The 24,464-nt window shown below is 44.2% G+C and overlaps 2 protein-coding genes across 2 annotated transcripts; both read right to left on the bottom strand.

Annotated features, from left to right (window-relative positions):
- Window positions 1-202: 202 nt before the first annotated feature.
- LOC121007781 lies at window positions 203-7,047 on the bottom strand. The gene is made up of 3 exons (XM_040439982.1): window positions 6,626-7,047; window positions 1,603-2,436; window positions 203-1,354 (listed from the first exon to the last, which is right to left on the bottom strand). Exons 2-3 carry the CDS (start codon window positions 2,419-2,421, stop codon window positions 536-538), a joined length of 1,638 nt encoding a protein of 545 aa, XP_040295916.1. The 5' UTR covers window positions 2,422-2,436; window positions 6,626-7,047; the 3' UTR covers window positions 203-535.
- Window positions 7,048-22,441: 15,394 nt separating this feature from the next.
- LOC121007829 (E3 ubiquitin/ISG15 ligase TRIM25-like) lies at window positions 22,442-24,258 on the bottom strand. The gene is made up of 2 exons (XM_040440063.1): window positions 24,214-24,258; window positions 22,442-24,014 (listed from the first exon to the last, which is right to left on the bottom strand). The coding sequence occupies exon 2, from the start codon at window positions 24,011-24,013 to the stop codon at window positions 22,442-22,444; it is 1,572 nt and encodes a 523-aa protein (XP_040295997.1). The 5' UTR covers window position 24,014; window positions 24,214-24,258.
- Between the last annotated feature and the right edge of the window lie 206 nt (window positions 24,259-24,464).

The raw sequence follows: 24,464 nt of genomic DNA, 5'->3' as shown, positions 1-24,464 counted from the left end.
GAGCGGCGCAATATCCGCTCCCTGTCATTGTTCCCACTATTTACAAAGAAATGAGCTTCGTTACAAAGTAATTCATCACAAAGCAAACTTTTTTGTAAAATTCGGACAAGCAGCCGAATCGAATTTTCCAATACTAAGCTCATCTCTAGTAAATGTCTCTGTCATCATCTTTTTATTTTTTCAACCAAATTTGTAAGGCTTTTCTTTACTCTCTGTAAAATACTTTTAATTTTCTCCAAGTATTATTTTTTATTTTTTTTTACAAACCATGGATGAAACAGCTCTCTCCCCCTCTATCAGTGGGAAGTCCCAGCACAACCTAAAACTGCAGATTAAGAAATGCATTAGGTCTTGGGTGCTTGGTGAGGATGACTGCCTATGATAAACATACTTTGGACAGCTTCAGACATCACTCTGATGACAGAGAGATAGTAGTTTGGTGGATTTAAACTAACCAGAAGTTACATCCCCGATATGTAACACATATGTATAATGATGGATAGATGTTACTGGGTTGACGGTTATTGGTAAATGCTTAGTCATTTTTTGGTATCAGTTTCCCACTCAGCACAATCCCAAATTTATCTCTCAGTACACCTGGAATCTCCTCTTCATTGAGTTCTTGAGTGGTCTTCACACTTCCACCTCCTTTGGTGTATTCGGTGCTGATCAGCCGGTGCCCCATGTACGTCAGTCTTCCGTGGGGGAGCCTTAGGGTACAGAAGGATTTACGGACAAAAAAAGAGCTTGGTTCAGTTTGAAGATATTCACACATATCCCGGAAATCCTCAAATGTTCTCTCCTCGAGGGTGAACTTGTATAGACTCCTCCAGTCTTCCTCTTCCTTCCTCTCCATGTACCACTCATCTCCTTCTACTCGTAATCGATACACACAGCTTCCCTGCTCCTCTTCCCATCCGGCCTCCAACGGAAATGGCTCTAAGATACTTTCACCAAAACCAACATCACAAAGCCATCTCCTTCCCTCAAGTTCCACTATTAACAACATGTGTGAAAGTGGAGGTGTATAAACACCGGTCACTTCATCCCTCACTCTGGCCGATATGACCCGTGGCTGGTACCCCAATTGTTGCAAGACCCAAAAATGAAGACCATTGTTCTCAAAACAAAAGCCTCCACGTTTTCTCAGGACAATCTTCTCATATATCCAGCAAATATCTAGATGGATTTTTTCCCCACTGTGGATACTAAGGCTTTCAAAAGGGATAGAGAGCAAGTGATGGCGATGTACAGCTCGTAACCCAGAAAGGGATGGTTGCATTGAAGGTGCTTTGAATTCTGGAAGGCCAACCCTCTGGAGATAGGTGTTCAGATCTGGCTTGGAAGAGTAGTCCTACAAGAGAAATATAATTGATTAGTAAAATGTCTTCCACATCCTTCAATGAACCCAAATGTCAAAGAACATTCTAGAAAATGCTGCGCCCCTGACACCTAAAACTCTTTGGAACTCTTTGTCCATGAATATATTGCACATAGCTATGTAAAGTACCAATGGCTCAGCAATGAGAGGACATGCTGGTAAGTCTAAAGTACAAGTATGTAATGGATTTTTAGTAACACGTAACAAATTCTGAACCTTACTGATTGAAGTTGATTTGGTATCACAATATTTTCATCCTTCGGTATCAGTTTTCCATTCAGAACAATTCCAAATTTATCATTGAGTAAACTTGGGATCTCTTCCTCAGTGAGTTCTTGAGTGGTCTTCACACTTCCACCTCCCTTGGTGTACTGGGTGCTGATCAGACGGCGCCCCATGTACGTCAGCCTTGCACGTGGGAGCTGAAGGGAACAGAAGGACTTTCGAACAAATACAGAACTGGGCGAAGTCTGGTGATATTCACACATCTCCTGGAAATCTTCAAATTTCTTCTCCTCGAGGGTGAACTTGAATAGACTCCTCCAGATTTCTTCCTCCTTCCTCTCCATGTACCACTCATCTCCTTCTACCCGTAACCGATAAACACCGCTGTCCTGCTCCTCTTCCCATCCGTCCTCTAGTGGAAATGGCTCAACAATCCCTTCACCATAACCAACATCACAAAGCCATCTCCTTCCTTCCAGTTCTACCGTCAATATCATATGGTCAAATGGTGGACCATAAATGCCAATGAATATGTTCCTCACGTTGGCTGACAGCACCTGTGTTTTGTAGCCCAGTTGTTGCAGCACCCATAAAAACAGTCCATTGTTCTCATAACAGAAACCGCCTCGTCTCCTAACAACTATTTTATTATATATCCATGGAATATCCAAGATAATTTTCTCCCCGCTATGTATGCTGAGACTTTCTGTGGGCACAGAGTGTACATGGTGGCGGTGTAATTCACGTAATGCAGAGAGGGAAGGAGGTGCAGTATCTGTCAAACTCACCCTCTGGAGATAGGCCTTCATGTCCATTGCCTGGCAGGTAACCTGTAAGACAATATGTTCCAAAATTTATTACAATTAAATGACAATAAATATTATTATTTTTTTACAGAGAACCTGTCATAATAAAATGCAGTGCAATCTGCAACACCATGTTATGGAGCAGCAGAAGTTATAGTGATGTATAGGTTTATGGGAAAAGATTCAATACTCATGTCATTTATAAATTTACACCTCTGCTTTTTCAGAATTTAAGACCACCCCCCGTAAACACAACTATCAGCGACTGACAGCTCTGTATACACACTTACACAGAGAATGCTATGAATAATCGATCATACCACCCTGTGTACAACTATCAGTAACTGACAGCTATCTCTGTATAAACACTTACATAGAGAATACTATCAATCACTGATAACACATCCCGTATACAAGAAAATAACTACTATAATACTGCTCCTATGTACAAGAATATAACTACTATAATACTGCTCCTATGTACAAGAATATAACTACTATAATACTGCTCGTATGTACAAGAATATAACTACTATAATACTGCTCCTATGTACAAGAATATAACTACTATAATACTGCTCCTATGTACAAGAATATAACTACTATAATACTGCTCCTATGTACAAGAATATAGCTACTATAATACTGCCTCCTATGTACAGGAATATAACTACTATAATACTGCTCCTATGTACAAGAATATAACTACTATAATACTGCTCCTATGTACAAGAATATAACTACTATAATACTGCTCCTATGTACAAGAATATAACTACTATAATACTGCTCCTATGTACAAGAATATAACTACTATAATACTGCTCGTATGTACAAGAATATAACTACTATAATACTGCTCCTATGTACAAGAATATAACTACTATAATACTGCTCCTATGTACAAGAATATAACTACTATAATACTGCTCCTATGTACAAGAATATAACTACTATAATACTGCTCCTATGTACAAGAATATAACTACTATAATACTGCTCCTATGTACAAGAATATAACTACTATAATACTGCTCCTATGTACAAGAATATAACTACTATAATACTGCTCCGATGTACAAGAATATAACTACTATAATACTGCTCCTATGTACAAGAATATAACTACTATAATACTGCCTCCTATGTACAAGAATATAACTACTATAATACTGCTCCTATGTACAAGAATATAACTACTATAATACTGCCTCCTATGTACAAGAATATAACTGCTATAATACTGCTCATATGTACAAGAATATAACTACTATAATACTGCTCCTATGTACAAGAATATACTACTATAATACTGCTCCTATGTACAAGAATATAACTACTATAATACTGCCTTCTATGTACAGGAATATAACTACTATAATACTACTCCTATGTACAAGAATATAACTGCTATAATACTGCCTCCTATTTACAAGAATATAACTACTATAATACTGCTCCTATGTATAAGAATATAACTACTATAATACTGCTCCTATGTACAAGAATATAACTACTATAATACTGCCTCCTATGTACAAGAATATAACTACTATAATACTGCTACTATGTACAAGAATATAACTACTATAATACTGCCTCCTATGTACAAGAATATAACTACTATAATACTGCTATGTACAAGAATATAACTACTATAATACAGCTTCTATGTACAAGAATATAACTACTATAATACTGCTCCTATGTACAAGAATATAACTACTATAATACTGCTCCTATGTACAAGAATATAACTACTATAATACTGCTCCTATGTACAAGAATATAACTACTATAATACTACTACCATGTACAAGAATATAACTAATATAATACTGCTCATATGTACAAGAATATAACTACTATAATACTGCCTCCTATGTACAAGAATATAACTACTATAATACTGCCTTCTATGTACAGGAATATAACTACTATAATACTACTCCTATGTACAAGAAAATAACTACTATAATACTGCTCCTATGTACAAGAATATAACTACTATAATACTGCTCCTATGTACAAGAATATAACTACTATAATACTGCTCCTATGTACAAGAATATAACTACTATAATACTGCTCCTATGTACAAGAATATAACTACTATAATACTGCTCCTATGTACAAGAATATAACTACTATAATACTACTACCATGTACAAGAATATAACTACTATAATACTGCTCCTATGTACAAGAATATAACTACTATAATACTGCTCCTATGTACAAGACTATAACTACTATAATACTGCCTCCTATGTACAAGAATATAACTACTATAATACTGCCTCCTATGTACAAGAATATAACTACTATAATACTGCCTCCTATGTACAAGAATATAACTACTATAATACTGCTCCTATGTACAAGAATATAACTACTATAATACTGCCTCCTATGTACAAGAATATAACTACTATAATACTGCTCCTATGTACAAGAATATAACTACTATAATACTGCCCCCTATGTACAAGAATATAACTACTATAATACTGCTCCTATATACAAGAATATAACTACTATAATACTGCCTCCTATGTACAAGAATATAACTACTATAATACTGCTCCTATGTACAAGACTATAACTACTATAATACTGCTCCTATGTACAAGAATATAACTACTATAATACTGCTCCTATGTACAAGAATATAACTACTATAATACTGCTCCTATGTACAAGAATATAACTACTATAATACTGCCTCCTATGTACAAGAATATAACTACTATAATACTGCCTCCTATGTACAGAAATATAGCCCTGTCTGCAGTGTAAATCTCCCAGCGTTCAGTATTCGGTGCAGGCACAGTGAGGAAGCTGGCAGCCGGCGAGCACCCTTCACTCACTGCGCCTGCGCCGTATACTGAACGGGACGGCGCAGGCGCGAGATTTACACCGCAGACAGGGCCGGAGGTAGGAGACCAGCGATGCCTGCTCCTGTCAATCTAGTGTAGCAGGGCGTGGCCAGAGGTGGGAGAACGGAGCCTCCAGGAGCAGGGGCAACGCCCCCCCCCGCTCCTAGAGGCTAATTAGCATATTATAAAAGTTTGTTTTTCTCAATAACGGCGACGGGCAGTGAGATGGCACTAATATAGTTATGTTCAGCTGACATTAGCACATCGCTTATATCAGCCAGCTTAATACCCATTTTTCAGGTGACAGAAACCCTTTACATATATAAATGCTAAAAAACCAAGGTCTGGGCAGGTAGGTCCCCTAAATAATGGTAAAGGTAGTCACTGAAGATAAGAAAAAGCAGAGTTACTAAATGTTTTTTTTAGCTCTGTATATACAAAAGAAGTGAAAGGAGCTGATATCTGTGGTGCTGGGGCTGTTAGTGCATCCAGTGATATACTCAATTAGCCAACTGTAGATATGGTCCAAGAGAAGGTAAATAGGGTAAATGTGAACAATGCTCCGGGTCCAGATGGATTACACCCAAGAGTGCTTAAAGAGCTCAGCTCAGTCATTGCTGTGCCCCTGTTTATAATTTTTAAAGATTCTCTAGGTCCTGGTACAGGGCCAAGTGATTGGCGCAAGGCAAATGTGGTGCCCATATTCAGAAAAGGATCTAGGTCCTCCACATGTAATTATAGACCTATAGAATTCAATTTATTTGGTCTTGAGAAGAAACGTCTAAGAGGGGACATTATTAACTTATACAAATATATAAATGGGCCGTACAAAAACTGTTCCATGTAAAATGCCCTCAGAAGACAAGGGGGCGCTGCCTCCGACTGGAGAGGAAAAACTTCAGTCTCCAGAAGCGTCAAAGCTTCTTTACTGTAAGAACTGTGAATGTGTGGAATAGATTCCTCAGGACGTGGTCACAGCAGGAACAGGGGGCGGCCTTATAAAGGGTTTAGACGAATTCTTAAAAGTAAACAACATTAATGCTTATGAAAACGTGTAGAAATCTGAGTCTCACTTCCTTCTCGGATTCGCGTCCCCACCGATCCCTTGGTTGAACTTGATGGACTTATGTATTTTTTCAACCGTATTAACTATGTGACTATATTTCACCCTTGAGTTGCTGACATTTATGATCTGTTCTGGAATGTGCGGTGTGTGGCTCAGCTCTGCTGCATTCAGTCTTACATGTACTATACGGCATAGCAGAGTTAATATAGTTGATCTAGGCTGTAGGCGATACACACGGAATGGTCTCCCTGTGTTTCAGATCACCTACCTTTAAACTTCTTCAGGACTTGAGAGTGCGGAGTGCTTGTGTGACATGGTGTGAGTTGCAGAAAACTCCCTCGGGCTAGCTGACGTCACGGAGGGTGGGCACTGTCAACCTATGTCACTTAAAGGGGAAGTGCACATAAATACCATATTGTGAAAGATCATTGTTACTGGTAGGGGAATCATCATTTGTGAAATCTATAATCTCACGTCACCAATGAAGGCGGGAAGGGGGGGGGCACTGATGTATCTGTCATGGTTATTAAGAACACTGATGTTTCTGGCTCTCTTATTGCGGTAGTGATGTGGCTGGTTATGTGGGAGGTTTATGTCTTTCTGTGTTATGGGGGGCACTGTTGTATTGTTTGGTTCTGTTCAGGGGCAGTAATGTGTGGTTTGACTCTTTTAGAGGGCACTGATGTGTTTGGCTCTGTTGGGGGGCACTGATGTGTTGTTTGGCTCTGTTGGGGGGCACTGATGTGTTGTTTGGCTCTGTTAGGGGGCACTGATGCTTGGTTTTGCTCGGTTAGACCTCTTTTACACGACCGTATGGCTTTTTCAGTGTTTTGCGGTCCGTTTTTCACGGATCCGTTGTTCAGTTTTTTTGTTTCCGTTGTGTTTCCGTTCCGTTTTTCCGTATGGCATATACAGTAATTACATAGAAAAAATTGGGCTGGGCACAATTTTCAATAGATGGTTCCGCAAAAACGGAACGGATACAGAAGACATACGGATGCATTTCCGTATGTGTTCCGTTTTTTTTGCGGACCCATTGACTTGAATGGAGCCACGGAATGTGATTTGCGGGCAATAATAGGACATGTTCTATCTTTCAACGGAACAGAAAAACGGAAATACGGAAACGGAATGCATACGGAGTACATTCAGTTTTTTTTGCGGACCCATTGAAATGAATGGTTCCATATACGGACTGTATACGGAACACAAAGAACGGCCCGTAAACGGGAAAAAGAAAACGGACAACTTGCCACTAATGTGCTGCTTATTTTCAAAAAGGGTGCTAGGTCTTCACCAGGAAATTATAGACCAATAAGCTTAACATCCATAGTGGGATAAATGTTTGAGGGCCTTCTATGGGAAGCTGTCAGACTAACTAAGGGGAGTAGTAGTCTGGACAGAGGGGCGGCTGTGGATGTAGTGAGGTAAGTAGTAGCCTGGACAGAGGGGCGGCTGTGGATGTAGTGAGGTAAGTAGTAGCCTGGACAGAGGGGCGGCTGTGGATGTACTGAGGTAAGTAGTAGCCTGGACGGAGGTGCGGCTGTGGATGTAGTGAGGTAAGTAGTAGCCTGGACAGAGGGGCGGCTGTGGATGTAGTGAGGTAAGTAGTAGCCTGGACAGAGGGGCGGCTGTGGATGTAGTGAGGTGAGTAGAAGCCTGGACAGAGGGGCGGCTGTGGATGTAGTGAGGTAAGTAGAATCCTGGACAGAGGGGCGGCTGTGGATGTAGTGAGGTAAGTAGTAGCCTGGACAGAGGGGTGGCTGTGGATGTAGTGAGGTAAGTAGAAGCCTGGACAGAGGGGCGGCTGTGGATGTAGTGAGGTAAGTAGAAGCCTGGACAGAGGGGCGGCTGTGGATGTAGTGAGGTAAGTAGAAGCCTGGACAGAGGGGCGGCTGTGGATGTAGTGAGGGGAGTAGAAGCCTGGACAGAGGGGCGGTTGTGGATGTAGTGAGGGGAGTAGAAGCCTGGACAGAGGGGCGGCTGTGGATGTAGTGAGGGGAGTAGAAGCCTGGACAGAGGGGCGGCTGTGGATGTAGTGAGGGGAGTAGAAGCCTGGACAGAGGGGCGGCTGTGGATGTAGTGAGGGGAGTAGAAGCCTGGACAGAGGGGCGGCTGTGGATATAGTGAGGTGGGTAGTAGCCTGGACAGAGGGGCGGCTGTGGATGTAGTGAGGTATTTAGAAGCCTGGACAGAGGGGCGGCTGTGGATGTAGTGAGGTAAGTAGAAGCCTGGACAGAGGGGCGGCTGTGGATGTAGTGAGGTAAGAAGTAGCCTGGACAGAGGGGCGGCTGTGGATGTAGTGAGGTAAGTAGAAGCCTGGACAGAGGGGCGGCTGTGGATGTAGTGAGGGGAGTAGAAGCCTGGACAGAGGGGCGGCTGTGGATGTAGTGAGGGGAGTAGAAGCCTGGACAGAGGGGCAGCTGTGGATGTAGTGAGGTAAGTAGAAGCCTGGACAGAGGGGCGGCTGTAGATGTAGTGAGGGGAGTAGAAGCCTGGACAGAGGGGCGGCTGTGGATGTAGTGAGGGGAGTAGAAGCCTGGACAGAGGGGCAGCTGTGGATGTAGTGAGGTAAGTAGAAGCCTGGACAGAGGGGCGGCTGTGGATGTAGTGAGGTAAGTAGAAGCCTGGACAGAGGGGCGGTTGTGGATGTAGTGAGGTAAGTAGAAGCCTGGACAGAGGGGCGGCTGTGGATGTAGTGAGGGGAGTAGAAGCCTGGACAGAGGGGCAGCTGTGGATGTAGTGAGGTAAGTAGAAGCCTGGACAGAGGGGCGGCTGTGGATGTAGTGAGGTAGGTAGAAGCCTGGACAGAGGGGCAGCTGTGGATGTAGTGAGGTAAGTAGAAGCCTGGACAGAGGGGCGGCTGTGGATGTAGTGAGGTAAGTAGAAGCCTGGACAGAGGGGCGGCTGTGGATGTAGTGAGCGGAGTAGAAGCCTGGACAGAGGGGCAGCTGTGGATGTAGTGAGGTAAGTAGAAGCCTGGACAGAGGGGCAGCTGTGGATGTAGTGAGGTAAGTAGAAGCCTGGACAGAGGGGCGACTGTGGATGTAGTGAGGTAAGTATAAGCCTGGACAGAGGGGCGGCTGTGGATGTAGTGAGGTGAGTAGTTGTCACAGCCAGACAGCTGAGAAGCGCTGACAGGAGCTTTTCAGATCCTCCTCCTTGAATTTCTTTGTTTTGGTTTAGTTTCTCATCTCGTTAGTCTATCTCAGCTGTCATGCAGTTGGACTGATTGCTGCCCTTTAAGTTCCTCCCCATAATGCAGTAGTGTGCGGCTGATACAACTTCCTGGAGTGTGTGTGCATGCTGTTCCCAGTTCCCAGTCCTCAGTCGTCAGTCGTCTGCAAGATAAGTGCTGTTTATGTATTTATGATTTTCTCTTTTCTGGATCCAGGTGACCCTGACTCCCTCCGTGTCAGTGTAGGGAGCCGGTGGTCGTGTCCCCTCACTATTGTAGGGTCTTCAGGTAATAGATAGCCGAGGAACGTGGATATGCGCCCATCCACCTTTGGGGTGTTCGCATAGGCTGAGCAGTGAGGGAGAGTGGCAGGTCTATTGCAGAGGTCTCCCTTTGTTCCTTAGTTGTGGATCCAGAGAGTCATTGTTTATATGGTATTGTCTTGCTTCCTGTACACCATCCGTGACAGTAGTAGCCTGGACAGAGGGGCGGCTGTGGATGTAGTGAGGTAAGTAGTAGCCTGGACAGAGGGGCGGCTGTGGATGTAGTGAGGTAAGTAGAAGCCTGGACAGAGGGGCGGCTGTGGATGTAGTGAGGTAAGTAGTAGCCTGGACAGAGGGGCGGCTGTGGATATAGTGAGGTAAGTAGTAGCCTGGACAGAGGGGCAGCTGTGGATGTAGTGAGGTAAGTAGTAGCCTGGACAGAGGGGCGGCTGTGGATGTAATGAGGTGAGTAGAATCCTGGACAGAGGGGCGGCTGTGGATATTGTGTTTTTGGACTTGGCAAAGGCACATGATTCTGTCTCACACGGATGACTAATGGGTAAATTGAGGTCTATTGGTTTAGAAAATATAATTTGCAATTGGATTGAAAAGTGGCTTCACGATCATATCCAAAGAGTTGTGGTCAATGATTCCTACTCTGAATGGTCCCCGGTTATAAGTGATGTACCCCAAGGTTCGGTGCTGGGTCTGCTATTATTTAACTTATCCATTAATGACAGACGATGGGAGTAGTAGTGCTGTTTCTATTTTTGCAGTTGACACCAAGCTTTGTAGTACGGTCCGGTCTATGGAAGATGTTAATAAGTTACAAGCTGACTTGGACAAACTTACTGTTTGGGCATAAACTTGGCAAATGAGGTTCAATATAGATAAATGTAAAGTTCTGAACCTCGGGGCTAATAATCTGCATGCAGCATATGTCCGGGGGGAGTAACACTGGGAGAGTCACTGGTTGAGAAGGATCTGGGTGTATTAGTAGATCATAGACTGAATAACCGCACAATGCCAGTCAGCTGCCTCTAAGGCCAACAGAATTTTGTCTTGTATTAAACGAGGTCTGGACTCGCAGGACAGGGATGTAACATTGCCACTATACAAAGCGTTGCTGCCGATTCACCGGGAACACACAGTTCACTTCCGGGCATCAGTCCATAGAAAGGATGCCCTGGAGCTGGAAATAGTACAAAGGAGAGCGACTAAACTGATAAAGGGCCTGGAAGATGATTAACCTGTACAAATATATAAACGGACCATCCAAAAAAATATCGAGGGAAGCGATTCTGTGTTAAACCCCCTCAAAAAACAGGAGACCACTCCCTACGCCTGGAGAAAAAACAAATTCAGTCATAAGAGGCGAGAAGCATTCTTCACAGTAAGGCTACATTCACACGTCCGTATTTTTCTACATCCCGATTTTCGGTCCGTTTTTTGCGGATCCGTTGTTCCTGAAAATGTTTCCGTATGTCATCCGTTTTTTGCGGATCCGCAAAAAACGGAAACATGTGAAAACTCAAATCCGACAGTATATTCTAACACAGAGGCGTTCCCATGGTGATGGGGACGCTTCTAGTTAGAATATACTGAGAACGGTGTCCATGACTGCCCCCTGCTGCCTGGCAGCACCCGATCTCTTACAGGGGGCTGTGATCCGCACAATTATTGTGCGAATCATAGCCCCCTGTGAGAGATCAGGTGCTGCCAGCCTGAGGGGGCAGACCCCCCTCCCTCCCCAGTATTAAATGTGCCCAGTGCGGCCTCACCTCTCCCCCCCCATCATCGGTGGCCAGTGCGGATTCCCAGTATTAATAAATGTGCCCAGTGCGGTCTCACCTCTCCCCCCCCCCCCCCCATCATCGGTGGCAGTGCGGATTCACTGCACCATCAGAGTATACCATCCACCTATGACATCACTGCACCATCAGAGTATACCAGTCACCTATGACATCACTGCACCATCAGAGTATACCAGTCACCTATGACATCACTGCACCATCAGAGTATACCAGCCACCTATGACATCACTGTACCATCAGAGTATACCAGTCACCTATGACATCACTGCACCATCAGAGTATACCAGTCACCTATGACATCACTGTACCATCAGAGTATACCAGTCACCTATGACATCACTGCACCATCAGAGTATACCAGTCACCTATGACATCACTGCACCACCAGAGTATACCAGTCACCTATGACATCACTGCACCATCAGAGTATACCAGTCACCTATGACATCACTGCACCATCAGAGTATACCAGCCACCTATGACATCACTGCACCATCAGAGTATACCAGTCACCTATGACATCACTGCACCATCAGAGTATACCAGTCACCTATGACATCACTGTACCATCAGAGTATACCAGTCACCTATGACATCACTGCACCATCAGAGTATACCAGTCACCTATGACATCACTGCACCATCAGAGTATACCAGTCACCTATGACATCACTGCACCATCAGAGTATACCAGTCACCTATGACATCACTGCACCATCAGAGTATACCAGTCACCTATGACATCACTGCACCATCAGAGTATACCAGTCACCTATGACATCACTGCACCATCAGAGTATACCAGTCACCTATGACATCACTGTACCATCAAAGTATACCAGTCACCTATGACATCACTGCACCATCAGAGTATACCAGTCACCTATGACATCACTGCACTAATTTATACCAGTTGCTTATGACATCACTGCACCTTCATGTTATGCCAATCCAAAGAAAGAGAAGGCAAGGTCCAGAGCGCTGTCTTTTTATAAATATTTGTTAAAAATTAAATAAAATCACCATGTATAACGCGTTTCAGAGGCGGTTATTTGAAGTTATCTGGTGAAGGGGGCAGACTGCCTCCGAAACGCGTTATACATGGCAATTCAATTTTTAATAAATGTCAGTTTGGAAGACAGAGCTCTGGACCTTACCTTCTTTTTTTCTTCTGGCTTCTGTGTGGAGCGTCGGGGGCGAGGTGGAAGCGGCTCCGGTGGCACACTCATCAGGCCTAATTACTGAGTTGTGCCGGTTTTTGGTGAGTGTATTTCTATCCGGCGTAGCTGCCCGCCTGTGAATGTTACACTATATATACCAGTCACCAATGACATCACTGCAACATGTTTATCTTGTTCTTATGTGACACAAAAGAGAAATAAAGGACGGAGCGAACTAATGATGGTTGTGTCAAATTATTGACTTTTTTTACATTTTTTTTTTGGGGGGGGGGGGAGGAGGTGGCAGATTACTAGTGTGGGCGTAAGATAGCGGTGAGGTCGTGCAGGAATGTTCAGTATGTACATAGTTACACATTTACATAGTTGTTAAGGTTGGAAAAATACAAAAGTCCATCAGGTCCAACCTGTGATCCTGCTATATTGATCCACGGAACAAATCCCTGGATCAATGTCCATCTTCCTTTTAATAAGGGGTTGGGTCAAAGGGACAGGGTGAGTAGAAGAGGATTTCTATACATTGTCAGAAGCCTCAATGAAAAAAGTCATCTGAACCTTCCCTGAGGCATCTCCTGTATTTGCTGTGACCGGCTCCTGCGGCTCCTCCAGAGATTCACCGCTCTTAGGGTCCATTCACACATCCGTTTTTTCTTTCCTGATCTGTTCCGTTTTTTCAGGAACAGATCAGGACCAGATCTGGACCCATTCATTTTCAATGGGTCCTGGAAAAAATCGGACAGCACACATTCCGTTGTTCCGTTCCGCATGTCCGTTTAAATATAAAACATGTCCTATTCTTGTCCTGAAAAATCGGATCCTGGACCAATACAAAGTCAATGGATCCGCAAAAAACGGAAGACATTCGGATTCCGTTCCTGGAAATTAGGCTTCCTCCCCAGTATTAAATGTGCCCCCCTCCCTCTATATTCATTGGTGGCCAGTGCGGCAGTGCGGGGTTAATTGTGCATATCATAGCCCCCTATAAGAGATCAGGGGCTGCCAGGCAGCAGGGGGCAGACCCCCCTCCCTCCCCAGTATTAAATGTGCCCAGTGCGGTCTCACCTCTCCCCCCCCCCCCCATCATTGGTGGCAGCGGAGAGTACCGATCGGAGTCCCAGTTTAAATCGCTGGGGCTCCGATCGGTTACCATGGCAGCAAAGACGCTATTGCAGTCTTGGCTGCCATGGTTACTTAGCAATAAATACAAGCATTATACTTACCTGCGACTGCGAGCTGCGATGTCTGACCGGCCGGGAGCTCCTCCTACTTGTAAGTGAAAGGTCTGTGCGGCGCATTGCTTTTAGCACAGACCTGTCACTTACCAGTAGGAGGAGCTCCCGGCCGGTCAGACATCGCAGCTCGCAGTCGCAGGTAAGTATAATGCTTGTATTTATTGCTAAGTAACCATGGCAGCCAAGACTGCAATAGCGTCTTGGCTGCCATGGTAACCGATCGGAGCCCCAGCGATTTAAACTGGGACTCCGATCGGTACTCTCCGCTGCCACCAAAATGATGGGGGGGGGGGGGGGAGAGGTGAGACCGCACTGGGCACATTTATTAATACTGGGAATCCGCACTGGCCACCAATGATGGGGGGGGGGGGGGGAGAGGTGAGACCGCACTGGGCACATTTAATACTGGGGAGGGAGGGGGGTCTGCCCCCTGCTGCCTGGCAGCCCCTGATCTCTTATAGGGGGCTATGATATGCACAATTAACCCCTCAGGCGCAGCACCTGAGGGGTTAATTGTGCAGATCACAGCCCCCTGTAAGAGATCGGGTGCTGCCAGGCAGCAGGGGGCAGTCATGTACACCGTTCTCAGTATATTCTAACTAGAAGCGTCCCCATCACCATGGGAACGCCTCTGTGTTAGAATATACTGTCGGATCTGAGTTTTTCACGAAGTGAAAAATCAGATCTGTAGAAAACTTACTGGGAATCCGCACTGCCGCACTGGCCACCAATGAATATAGAGGGAGGGGGGCACATTTAATACTGGGGAGGAAGCCTAATTTCCAGGAACGGAATCCGAATGTCTTCCGTTTTTTGCGGATCCATTGACTTTGTATTGGTCCAGGATCCGATTTTTCAGGACAAGAATAGGACATGTTTTATATTTAAACGGACATGCGGAATGGAACAACGGAATGTGTGCTGTCCGATTTTTTCCAGGACCCATTGAAAATGAATGGGTCCAGATCTGGTCCTGATCTGTTCCTGAAAAAACGGAACAGATCAGGAAAGAAAAAACGGATGTGTGAATGGACCCTAAGAGCGGTGAATCTCTGGAGGAGCCGCAGGAGCCGGTCACAGCAAATACAGGAGATGCTTCAGGGAAGGTTCAGATGACTTTTTTCATTGAGGCTTCTGACAATGTATAGAAATCCTCTTCTACTCACCCTGTCCCTTTGACCCAACCCCTTATTAAAAGGAAGATGGACATTGATCCAGGGATTTGTTCCGTGGATCAATATAGCAGGATCACAGGTTGGACCTGATGGACTTTTGTATTTTTCCAACCTTAACAACTATGTAACTATGTATATACTGAACATTCCTGCACGACCTCACCGCTATCTTACGCCCACACTAGTAATCTGCCACCTCCTCCCCCCCCCCCCCCAAAAAAAAAATGTAAAAAAAGTCAATAATTTGACACAACCATCATTAGTTCGCTTCGTCCTTTATTTCTCTTTTGTGTCACATAAGAACAAGATAAACATATTGCAGTGATGTCATGGGTGACTGGTATAACGTGATACTAAAACACAGGGCGCTCCATAGTGTAACATTCACAGGCGGGCAGCTACGCCGGATAGAAATACACTCACCAAAAACCGGCACAACTCAGTAATTAGGCCTGATGAGTGTGCCACCGGAGCCGCTTCCACCTCGCCCCCGACGCTCCACACAGAAGCCAGAAGAAAAAAAGAAGGTAAGGTCCAGAGCTCTGTCTTCCAAACTGACATTTATTAAAAATTGAATTGCCATGTATAACGCGTTTCGGAGGCAGTCTGCCCCCTTCACCAGATAACTTCAAATAACCGCCTCTGAAACGCGTTATACATGGTGATTTTATTTAATTTTTAACAAATATTTATAAAAAGACAGCGCTCTGGACCTTGCCTTCTCTTTCTTTGGATTGGCATAACATGAAGGTGCAGTGATGTCATAAGCAACTGGTATAAATTAGTGCAGTGATGTCATAGGTGACTGGTATACTCTGATGGTGCAGTGATGTCATAGGTGACTGGTATACTCTGATGGTGCAGTGATGTCATAGGTGACTGGTATACTTTGATGGTACAGTGATGTCATAGGTGACTGGTATACTCTGATGGTGCAGTGATGTCATAGGTGACTGGTATACTCTGATGGTGCAGTGATGTCATAGGTGACTGGTATACTTTGATGGTACAGTGATGTCATAGGTGACTGGTATACTCTGATGGTGCAGTGATGTCATAGGTGACTGGTATACTCTGATGGTGCAGTGATGTCATAGGTGACTGGTATACTCTGATGGTGCAGTGATGTCATAGGTGACTGGTATACTCTGATGGTGCAGTGATGTCATAGGTGACTGGTATACTCTGATGGTGCAGTGATGTCATAGGTGACTGGTATACTCTGATGGTGCAGTGATGTCATAGGTGACTGGTATACTCTGATGGTACAGTGATGTCATAGGTGACTGGTATACTCTGATGGTGCAGTGATGTCATAGGTGACTGGTATACTCTGATGGTGCAGTGATGTCATAGGTGGCTGGTATACTCTGATGGTGCAGTGATGTCATAGGTGACTGGTATACTCTGGTGGTGCAGTGATGTCATAGGTGACTGGTATACTCTGATGGTGCAGTGATGTCATAGGTGACTGGTATACTCTGATGGTACAGTGATGTCATAGGTGACTGGTATACTCTGATGGTGCAGTGATGTCATAGGTGACTGGTATACTCTGATGGTACAGTGATGTCATAGGTGACTGGTATACTCTGATGGTGCAGTGATGTCATAGGTGACTGGTATACTCTGATGGTGCAGTGATGTCATAGGTGACTGGTATACTCTGATGGTGCAGTGATGTCATAGGTGACTGGTATACTCTGATGGTGCAGTGATGTCATAGGTGACTGGTATATTCTGATGGTGCAGTGATGTCATAGGTGACTGAGGTCAGAGGTTAGTGCTGAGTCAGCTGCTTGTTAGATAACTCCCTTAGATTCTGTTAATCTGCAACTTTTTATCTCAGGACTTCACTCTAATGTTCTCCACATCGGGATTTTCCAATTCTTCTACCAGTATCATCTGGGGACACTGGGACTGGGTAAAGGGGCATTAACTACACCCTTTGTACCCACCGACTGTAATACACATATCTATAGGCGCAGGTGGCGTGTAGCTCCTGGAGGAGGGGGCAGCGCTGTCACACACATACACCACCCGACAGAGGTCTAGGAAGCTGAGATAGGGGGAGCTGTTTGTAGGGTTTCCATACTGTAGATCTGCATCAGAAAGGGGACGACGCGGTGATTTGGTCTCCCTGATCTTGCAGGGGCCGGCTCTTGTATATGTGCACATTCAGCTGCTGAAGGTCAGAGTTCCGTTGTCGGCTGCGGAGACAGGGAATGTAATAGACATTATCAGCTTTGTGCTGTTTATGTTCCTTAGTTTGATTTTACGCTGTGTGACAATCATCAACAAGTAAAGGGAGCGGAGGTCGCACTGCATTTTTTCCGGAGAAGTAAAATGACTCCTGTTAGTATTTTTGAGGAGTATTTTCAGCCCAGTAGCGGTATGACATTAGATTAGATTTTTTTTTTTCCCCAAGCCATAACTTTGGTTTTTGTCAATGTTGCCATATAAGGGCTTGCCTTTTTCGGGGTGTATTGTATTAAAAAAAAAAAATTATATATAAATAATATATATTTTTTTTTACCCTTTCACTCCCGGAGGTTTTTTAGTTTTCACTTTTCTTCCCTATCTTTCTTGGGCCATAACTTTTTATATTTCCGTTCACATAGCTGTAGGAGGGCTTATTTTTTGCGAGAAAAGTTATATACTTTTTAATGCCACCATTAATTGCGGCATAAAATGTAGTGGAAAGCAGTAAAAAAAATAAAAAATAATGGAGAGGAGTTGGAAAAAAAAAGGCAATTCCTTTACCGATTTATGGGTTTTGTTCCCACGGCATTTCGTATGTAGCAAAACTGACCCCTGCCCTTCATTCTCTGGGTCAGTACGCTTACAACGATACCCCATATGTATAGTTTTTTATGTCTAAATAGTGTAAAAATACATTTAAACTTTTGAAAAAAAAATATATTTGTTTTACATCACCGTATTCTGACCCCCATAACTTTTTTATACTTCTGTCTACTGAGATGTTTAAGGGGCTCATTTTTTGCGGGACAATCCATAGTTTTTATTGATACCATTTTGCAGTGTGCGTTGACTTTTTGATCACATTTTATTTAATTTTTTTGGGAGTAAGAGAAGCAATGAAAAAATGGCAAATCGGCCATTTTGACCCTATTTTCCATTACGACATTCGCCGTATTGGATTATTTTAAATTTCATAGTATGGGCGTTTTCGGTCGCGGTTATACCCAGGATGTTTATATTTATTGTTATTTATTTATTTTTTAATTATACAGAAAGGGGGGCGATTTAAATATTTAAAAAAATATATAAAAGTTTAACTTTTTTTTTGTCATGAATTCAAGGTTCATATATGAACCTATAAATTAAATTTTTTAATTTTTAATTTTGAACTATCAGGGATTTTTAAAATCCCATTTGAAGTCATATTTGCTCATTTCTTATGTTGGCCTGCCATTTAGTGGCCAAAATAAGAATTGCAGGATTAATGCTACCAGTCTCTTCAGCGAGACTGAGAGCATTTAGCGCAACTATTGATGTCCTGTTTGGCCACACGGGGCATCAGTAGTAACCCTGGAAGCGCGAGCTTCCGTTTTTTTGCGCATTTAGGTGCCGTGATCTCACTTGATCACGGCATCTAATGCCTTTAATTACCGCGATTGACATTATTGCTGATTGCGGTAATTAGCCGCAGGCCTCTGCTGTTTTAAACAGCAGAGACTTGCCGGCCATGACGCCCGCTGCACGTGGGTCATGTTTGAACATCGCCCCAGCAAAAGGGTTAAATAGCAGTTTCACCATTGCTTTTTGCACTTTAAATTTGCAACATTGACCGTGTGGCGTAACTAGTGTGTTATTGTTATCTAAGGCTGGTTTCATACGGCGTTGCGGGAAAAGGTGCGGGAGCGTTGCGGGAACATGCGTGATTTTTCCGCGCAAGTGCAAAACATTGTAATGCGTTTTGCAAGCGCGTGAGAAAAATCGGCATGTTTGGTACCCAAACCCGAACAATCTGTAGATTGTATTATTTTCCCTTATAACATGGTTATAAGGTAAAATAATAGCATTCTGAATACAGAATGCATAGTACAATAGCGCTGGAGGGGTTAAAAAAATAATTTAACTCACCTTAATCCACTTGCTCGCGCAGCCGGCTTCTCTTCTGTCTTCATCTTAGCTGTGTGCAGGAAAAGGACCTGTGGTGACGTCACTCTGGTCATAACATGGTCCGTCACATGATCTTTTACCATGGTGATGGATCATGTGATGACCGGAGTGACGTCACCACAGGTCCTTTTCCTGCACACAGCAAAGATGAAGACAGAAGAGATGCCGGCTGCGCGATCAAGTGGATTAAGGGGAGTTAAATTATTTTTTATTTTATTTTTAACCCCTCCAGCGCTATTTTACTATGCATTCTGTATTCAGAATGCTATTATTTTACCTTATAACCATGTTATAAGGGAAAATAATAATGATCAGGTCCCCATCCCGATCATCTCCTAGCAACCGTGCGTGAAAAATCGCACCGCATCCGCACTTGCTTGCGATTTTCACGCAACCCCATTCACTTCTATGGGGCCTGCGCTGCGTGAAAAACGCAGAATATAGAACATGCTGTGATTTTCACGCAAAGCACAAATGATGCGTGAAAATCACCGCTCATGTGAACAGCCCCATAGAAATGAATGGGTCCGGATTCAGTGCGGGTGCAATGCGTTCATGTCACGCATTGCACCCGCGCGGAAATCTCGCCCGTGTGAAAGAGGCCTAAGAGTCGGTAGGGTTATGGCAATACTACTAGTTTTGCACAATAATAGCACGTCTCATGTCGTATGGGCCTGGGGGCCCATACGACATGATCCCATGTTAGTCCCATGTTCATATGTGCCCTCATTGCTGAGAAAAATGATGTTTTAGTATATGCAAATGAGCCTCTGTGAACCCACCCTAAATGACAATGTGTAACCATGACAACGATGTTACAGATGGGGGTTGGGATCCTGCTTTACCTGAACCAGTAGGAAGCCATTGCTGGATTCTGGTGGACCCCGACTCCTTCATACAAGAGACACCAGAAAACAGAGGGGTCAAAGCTCACATAACCCTCGGGCCTTGTTCACACCGGTCTACGACTGTGCAACCAAAACCACTGCAACCCTGACAGCGTGCAAGCGGAAGGTTACAAACATGGACATCATATGGCGGGATTTATCAGACAGGTTGCAGTGTTACTCGCCAATGCTGTAATAAAAATCTTCTTTATTTCTTCTTCTTCAAAATACAGAAAAAAAAATGCGGGGCTGGGGCGGACCACTATATGCCAAGTACTGTATCTAAGTACTGAAAGGGAGCCGATAGAAAACGGAGCCGGCCGCAGATTCCGATTTATCCAAAAATAATAATCTGAAGTTGTACAGTTAACCCCCCATGGCGTGGCTCACCTCCCACCGCTGCCACTTCATGCTCTCCTCCTTCACCGGTCTGGTCGCCATCTCGCTCTCCTCTCTCCTTCACCTCATCGTGTATGACCTCTCAGAGGGTGAGCACCTGGATTTATATCCGCTGGTCTTCTCTTCTATTATGTCGCTGCTATCCCAGTAATATACGACACGACCCGGTGCAGAGATAAGGGGCCTGTGTGCGTGTGATAAGCGCCATCAATGAACCGCTGCAGTAGAGGGGGATGGTGGCATCTTAACCCATTCACAGCACCATAATGTGCAATAAACGTAATCCGTGCATTTATGCTCAAAATGGAAAAATATACTGCCGTGATATCGACTGTGACATGAGATTATCCTGCTGCCGGTATTGTATATAGAATAATACGACTACAAGGCGGTTGCAGGAATCATTTAATGAAGCATCCATCAACACTGGTATAACAGAAGTAGAAACTGAGCAACAGATGACAAGAACCGAAGGAGAATGGTAAGGAGACATCTAGGACCCGCACCTATCCTTAGAACGGAGCCCGCAAAGTGATGGAGGGGGCACCTTGCAAGCTCTGCCACTTCTATTCACTTCTACAATGTTTACGGAAACAGGATATTTTCAGCACTCACATAGAATCGGATGAGGGCGGCTGCGCATGCGCGGTGCGCTTTTCATTCAATTCAATGGGACTTGCACTCAGCTCAAGGCTCTCTATAACACATCGGTAGAGGAGTAGAAATGTGCTATAAGAGAGCCTTGAGCGCAGCGGGCTCAGGCAGGAACCGGGTCCACTCAGCTAAATCCTGGCATAGCACACAGGGTATCGATGTACCAAGTCAGAGAATGATGATAAAATCCATGACTTTGGGACCTTATTTAAATAGGCAAACAGCATAAGTGATTAATAAAGTATATTACTAAAATAATTTTTGAACAGTTTAAAAGAAAGTTGTAAAAAGGTTTTGTTACTCTATAAGCTACAACCGGCAAGTTCACAGAAGAGGCCAGAAATATTTAAAGAAATGCTATCCAATCAGAAACTCCTTCCTTAACACAAAAGTCCTGCGTTAGACTGGTCAGCTGACCCACAGTAATGGATCCGCTGTGACACCACTGCATAGCAACTGCCCCAAACAAACTATTAGGAGAAGCTAACACAATGGGAGTAAACCCGCTGGTCGTAGCATATGAGGCCTTTAGAAGCAGCTAACGGATATTGTGCTGAGGGTCTTCAACCTGGGTAATTATCATCATAATATCAAGGAACAATTCACAAATATTGGCTACTGAAAACATACATCAACTGCACGGTACCGAGAAACTGTTCTCAAATTATCAATTGTCGACATGTTCGCCTTGTGTAAACAGGATTTGTTAGTCGATATAAGGAAAGATGAGAGAAAGATGGAAATACAAGCAAAGTGATCAAAATAATGATATACAACCCGATTACGGTTCTATATAGATGCTTTTCTTTTGTACATTAACAACTTGCTGTATTGTCAGTCGCCAAGTGAAGGCTTCTCCTGAGCTCCTCGTATACACAGGCCTAAGCCCAAAATGACCTGAGACATAAACCAGGAACATGAGGTGACACAATAATGGCATCAAATATTTATTATTTTGTCATCAAAAGGGACTTGAATATCCACAACGAATATACTACAATTCCCATCATCCTACACAGTCAGAGTTAAGTGTCACTCTACAATCCTCGAAACAGATTAACTTGAGATAATGAAAAAAAGCCGTCTACAGGAGCCTGATGGCCCAGAACCATGTAACATTTCCTGACTTGGCCACCTAAAGCTGCCATAGATATGACCTCAGCTTAATATCGAAACAGAGGCTTCATCCTCCACATAGAGGAGAACATGAAGGGGTTCAGTGAAGGAGGCGGTGAAGGTGTGTAAGTGTCTGATGGGGTCACACAGCCGATAGAAGGACAGACGCCCGGCCTCATAGTCTAAGAAGACTCCAAGTGTTGGACATGTTAGCTTTGAATGTAGCATTTCTTTGACTGAATCATGTAACACTGAGTATTCTGTATCTTCCAGGGTCAGACACCAAGATTTATCATTCTCACCAGACCCAGACAGATCTCCATCCTTATCTATACTGGGATAGGACAGTCCGATGTCACATCTTCCTTTCTGGTCCCACTCTACCTCCCAGTAATGTCTTCCTGAGGAGAGGCCACATCTGCTTAACACCTGGGCATAATTCAGGAACCTTCCTGGTGATATTGGTCTGCCATGTTCTTCTTCTTCAGTTCCTGTTGCCGTTTTCAGATCTTCTGAAATTTCCACATATATATTAGCAGTGTCCTCATCCAGCAATATGTCTGGAACATGGAGCCCGAGCTCTGATGTGACATTGGTGACAATATCCCTCATAGATCGGTGTAAGGTCAGTGAGATCAGAACCTCATCCAGATCATCCTCAGACCTGCCCTCTCCACCATCTTCCCCTGTGTCCTCATCATCTCCATGATCACATACTGTAATGTCACTTTCTTGTAGGAGTCTTATTGGGTCGGTGACATGACACATCTCCTCCACGTGACGCATCTTCCTGGACAGCTCATCCACCTCTATTTCCAGCTTCTTGATCAGATCAGATATCTGGGACACAATCTTCTCCTCCTGCCTGGAGATCTCGCTCAGCGCTTTCTTTTCTGCCATTTCCAGTTTCTCCTTAATGTCCATAAATAACTTCCTGACGTTCTTCCTCTTATCAGAGGCCTTCTCCTGGATATTCCTCTGACGATCCTGCAGATTCTGAAGTTTCGTCAGAATTTTTGCTTTTTGTGGGTTTAGTTCCTCCAGATATTTCCTCAGTTTCTTCTTCTTCTTCTCAGACGCCTCATCTAGAAGTTCCACCTGGTGTCCCCTGTGCTCGCCGACCAGACAGCAGGACACACAGAGACAAACAGTGTCCTGCGGGCAGTAATACTCCAGAACCTTCTTGTGGAGGGAACATTTTTGGTAGCCAAAGGATCTGGTGGGTTCTGTTAATATATGATCCACTGACTTGTTGTGGGCTGTCAGGTGGTCGTCACATAGAGAGGTCTCACACTGCAGACATGTCCTCACAGCCGGTACAGGAGACCTTATACAGTAAGTACAGAAGATCCCGGTCTCCTCCATATCAGGCCGAGCAGAGAAGAAACGCTCCACTATGTTTCCCAGCTTCCTGTTCTTCTCCAGGGCCGGACGCTCCGGATATTCTGCTCTGCAGTCAGGACAGGAATACACTCCAGCTGCCTCCTGCGCATCCAGCGCACTCACAATACAGAAGCGGCAGAAGTAGTGTCCACATCTCAGGGACACGGGATCTGTATAGAGGCTCAGGCAGATGGAGCAGTCCAGCTCGGCCCTCAGATCAGCAGACGCCATTCTGCAATGAATGAAAGTAGTAATATATTAGCTTCTAGATTGTATAAGTCTTCTACCAGGGGCATTGCTAGGGTCTCAAAAGATCAGGGGCCCAAGCCCCAATGCATATGGCCCCAGTCGACGCCCCCCACTAGCACTAAACACATTTTACCTGCTGCATAGACACCATCAAACATACAGGAGAATACAGCAGCACATACCTCTCACATCCAGGGCCTCCAGGTGATGCCTCCTCTGATGTAGATCTTCTCAACATCTTCACCATTCAGTCCGGACAACTTCTCACAGCCATGCCTCGTCTCTGCAGAGTGTGACACACAGACATCTTAGGTTCCTTACATTTCTATCATCATCCTCGAGTCCCAACACTGTTATCCTGCTGCTCGCTGTGCCCCCCCAATACCCCAAAATAATATCCTGAAGAAATACTAGTGCCCCATAGTAATAGTGC

This window comes from Bufo bufo, chromosome 7, assembly GCF_905171765.1.
Source record: "Bufo bufo chromosome 7, aBufBuf1.1, whole genome shotgun sequence".
NCBI lineage: Eukaryota > Metazoa > Chordata > Amphibia > Anura > Bufonidae > Bufo > Bufo bufo.
This window is presented reverse-complemented; position numbering and strand designations above follow the sequence as displayed.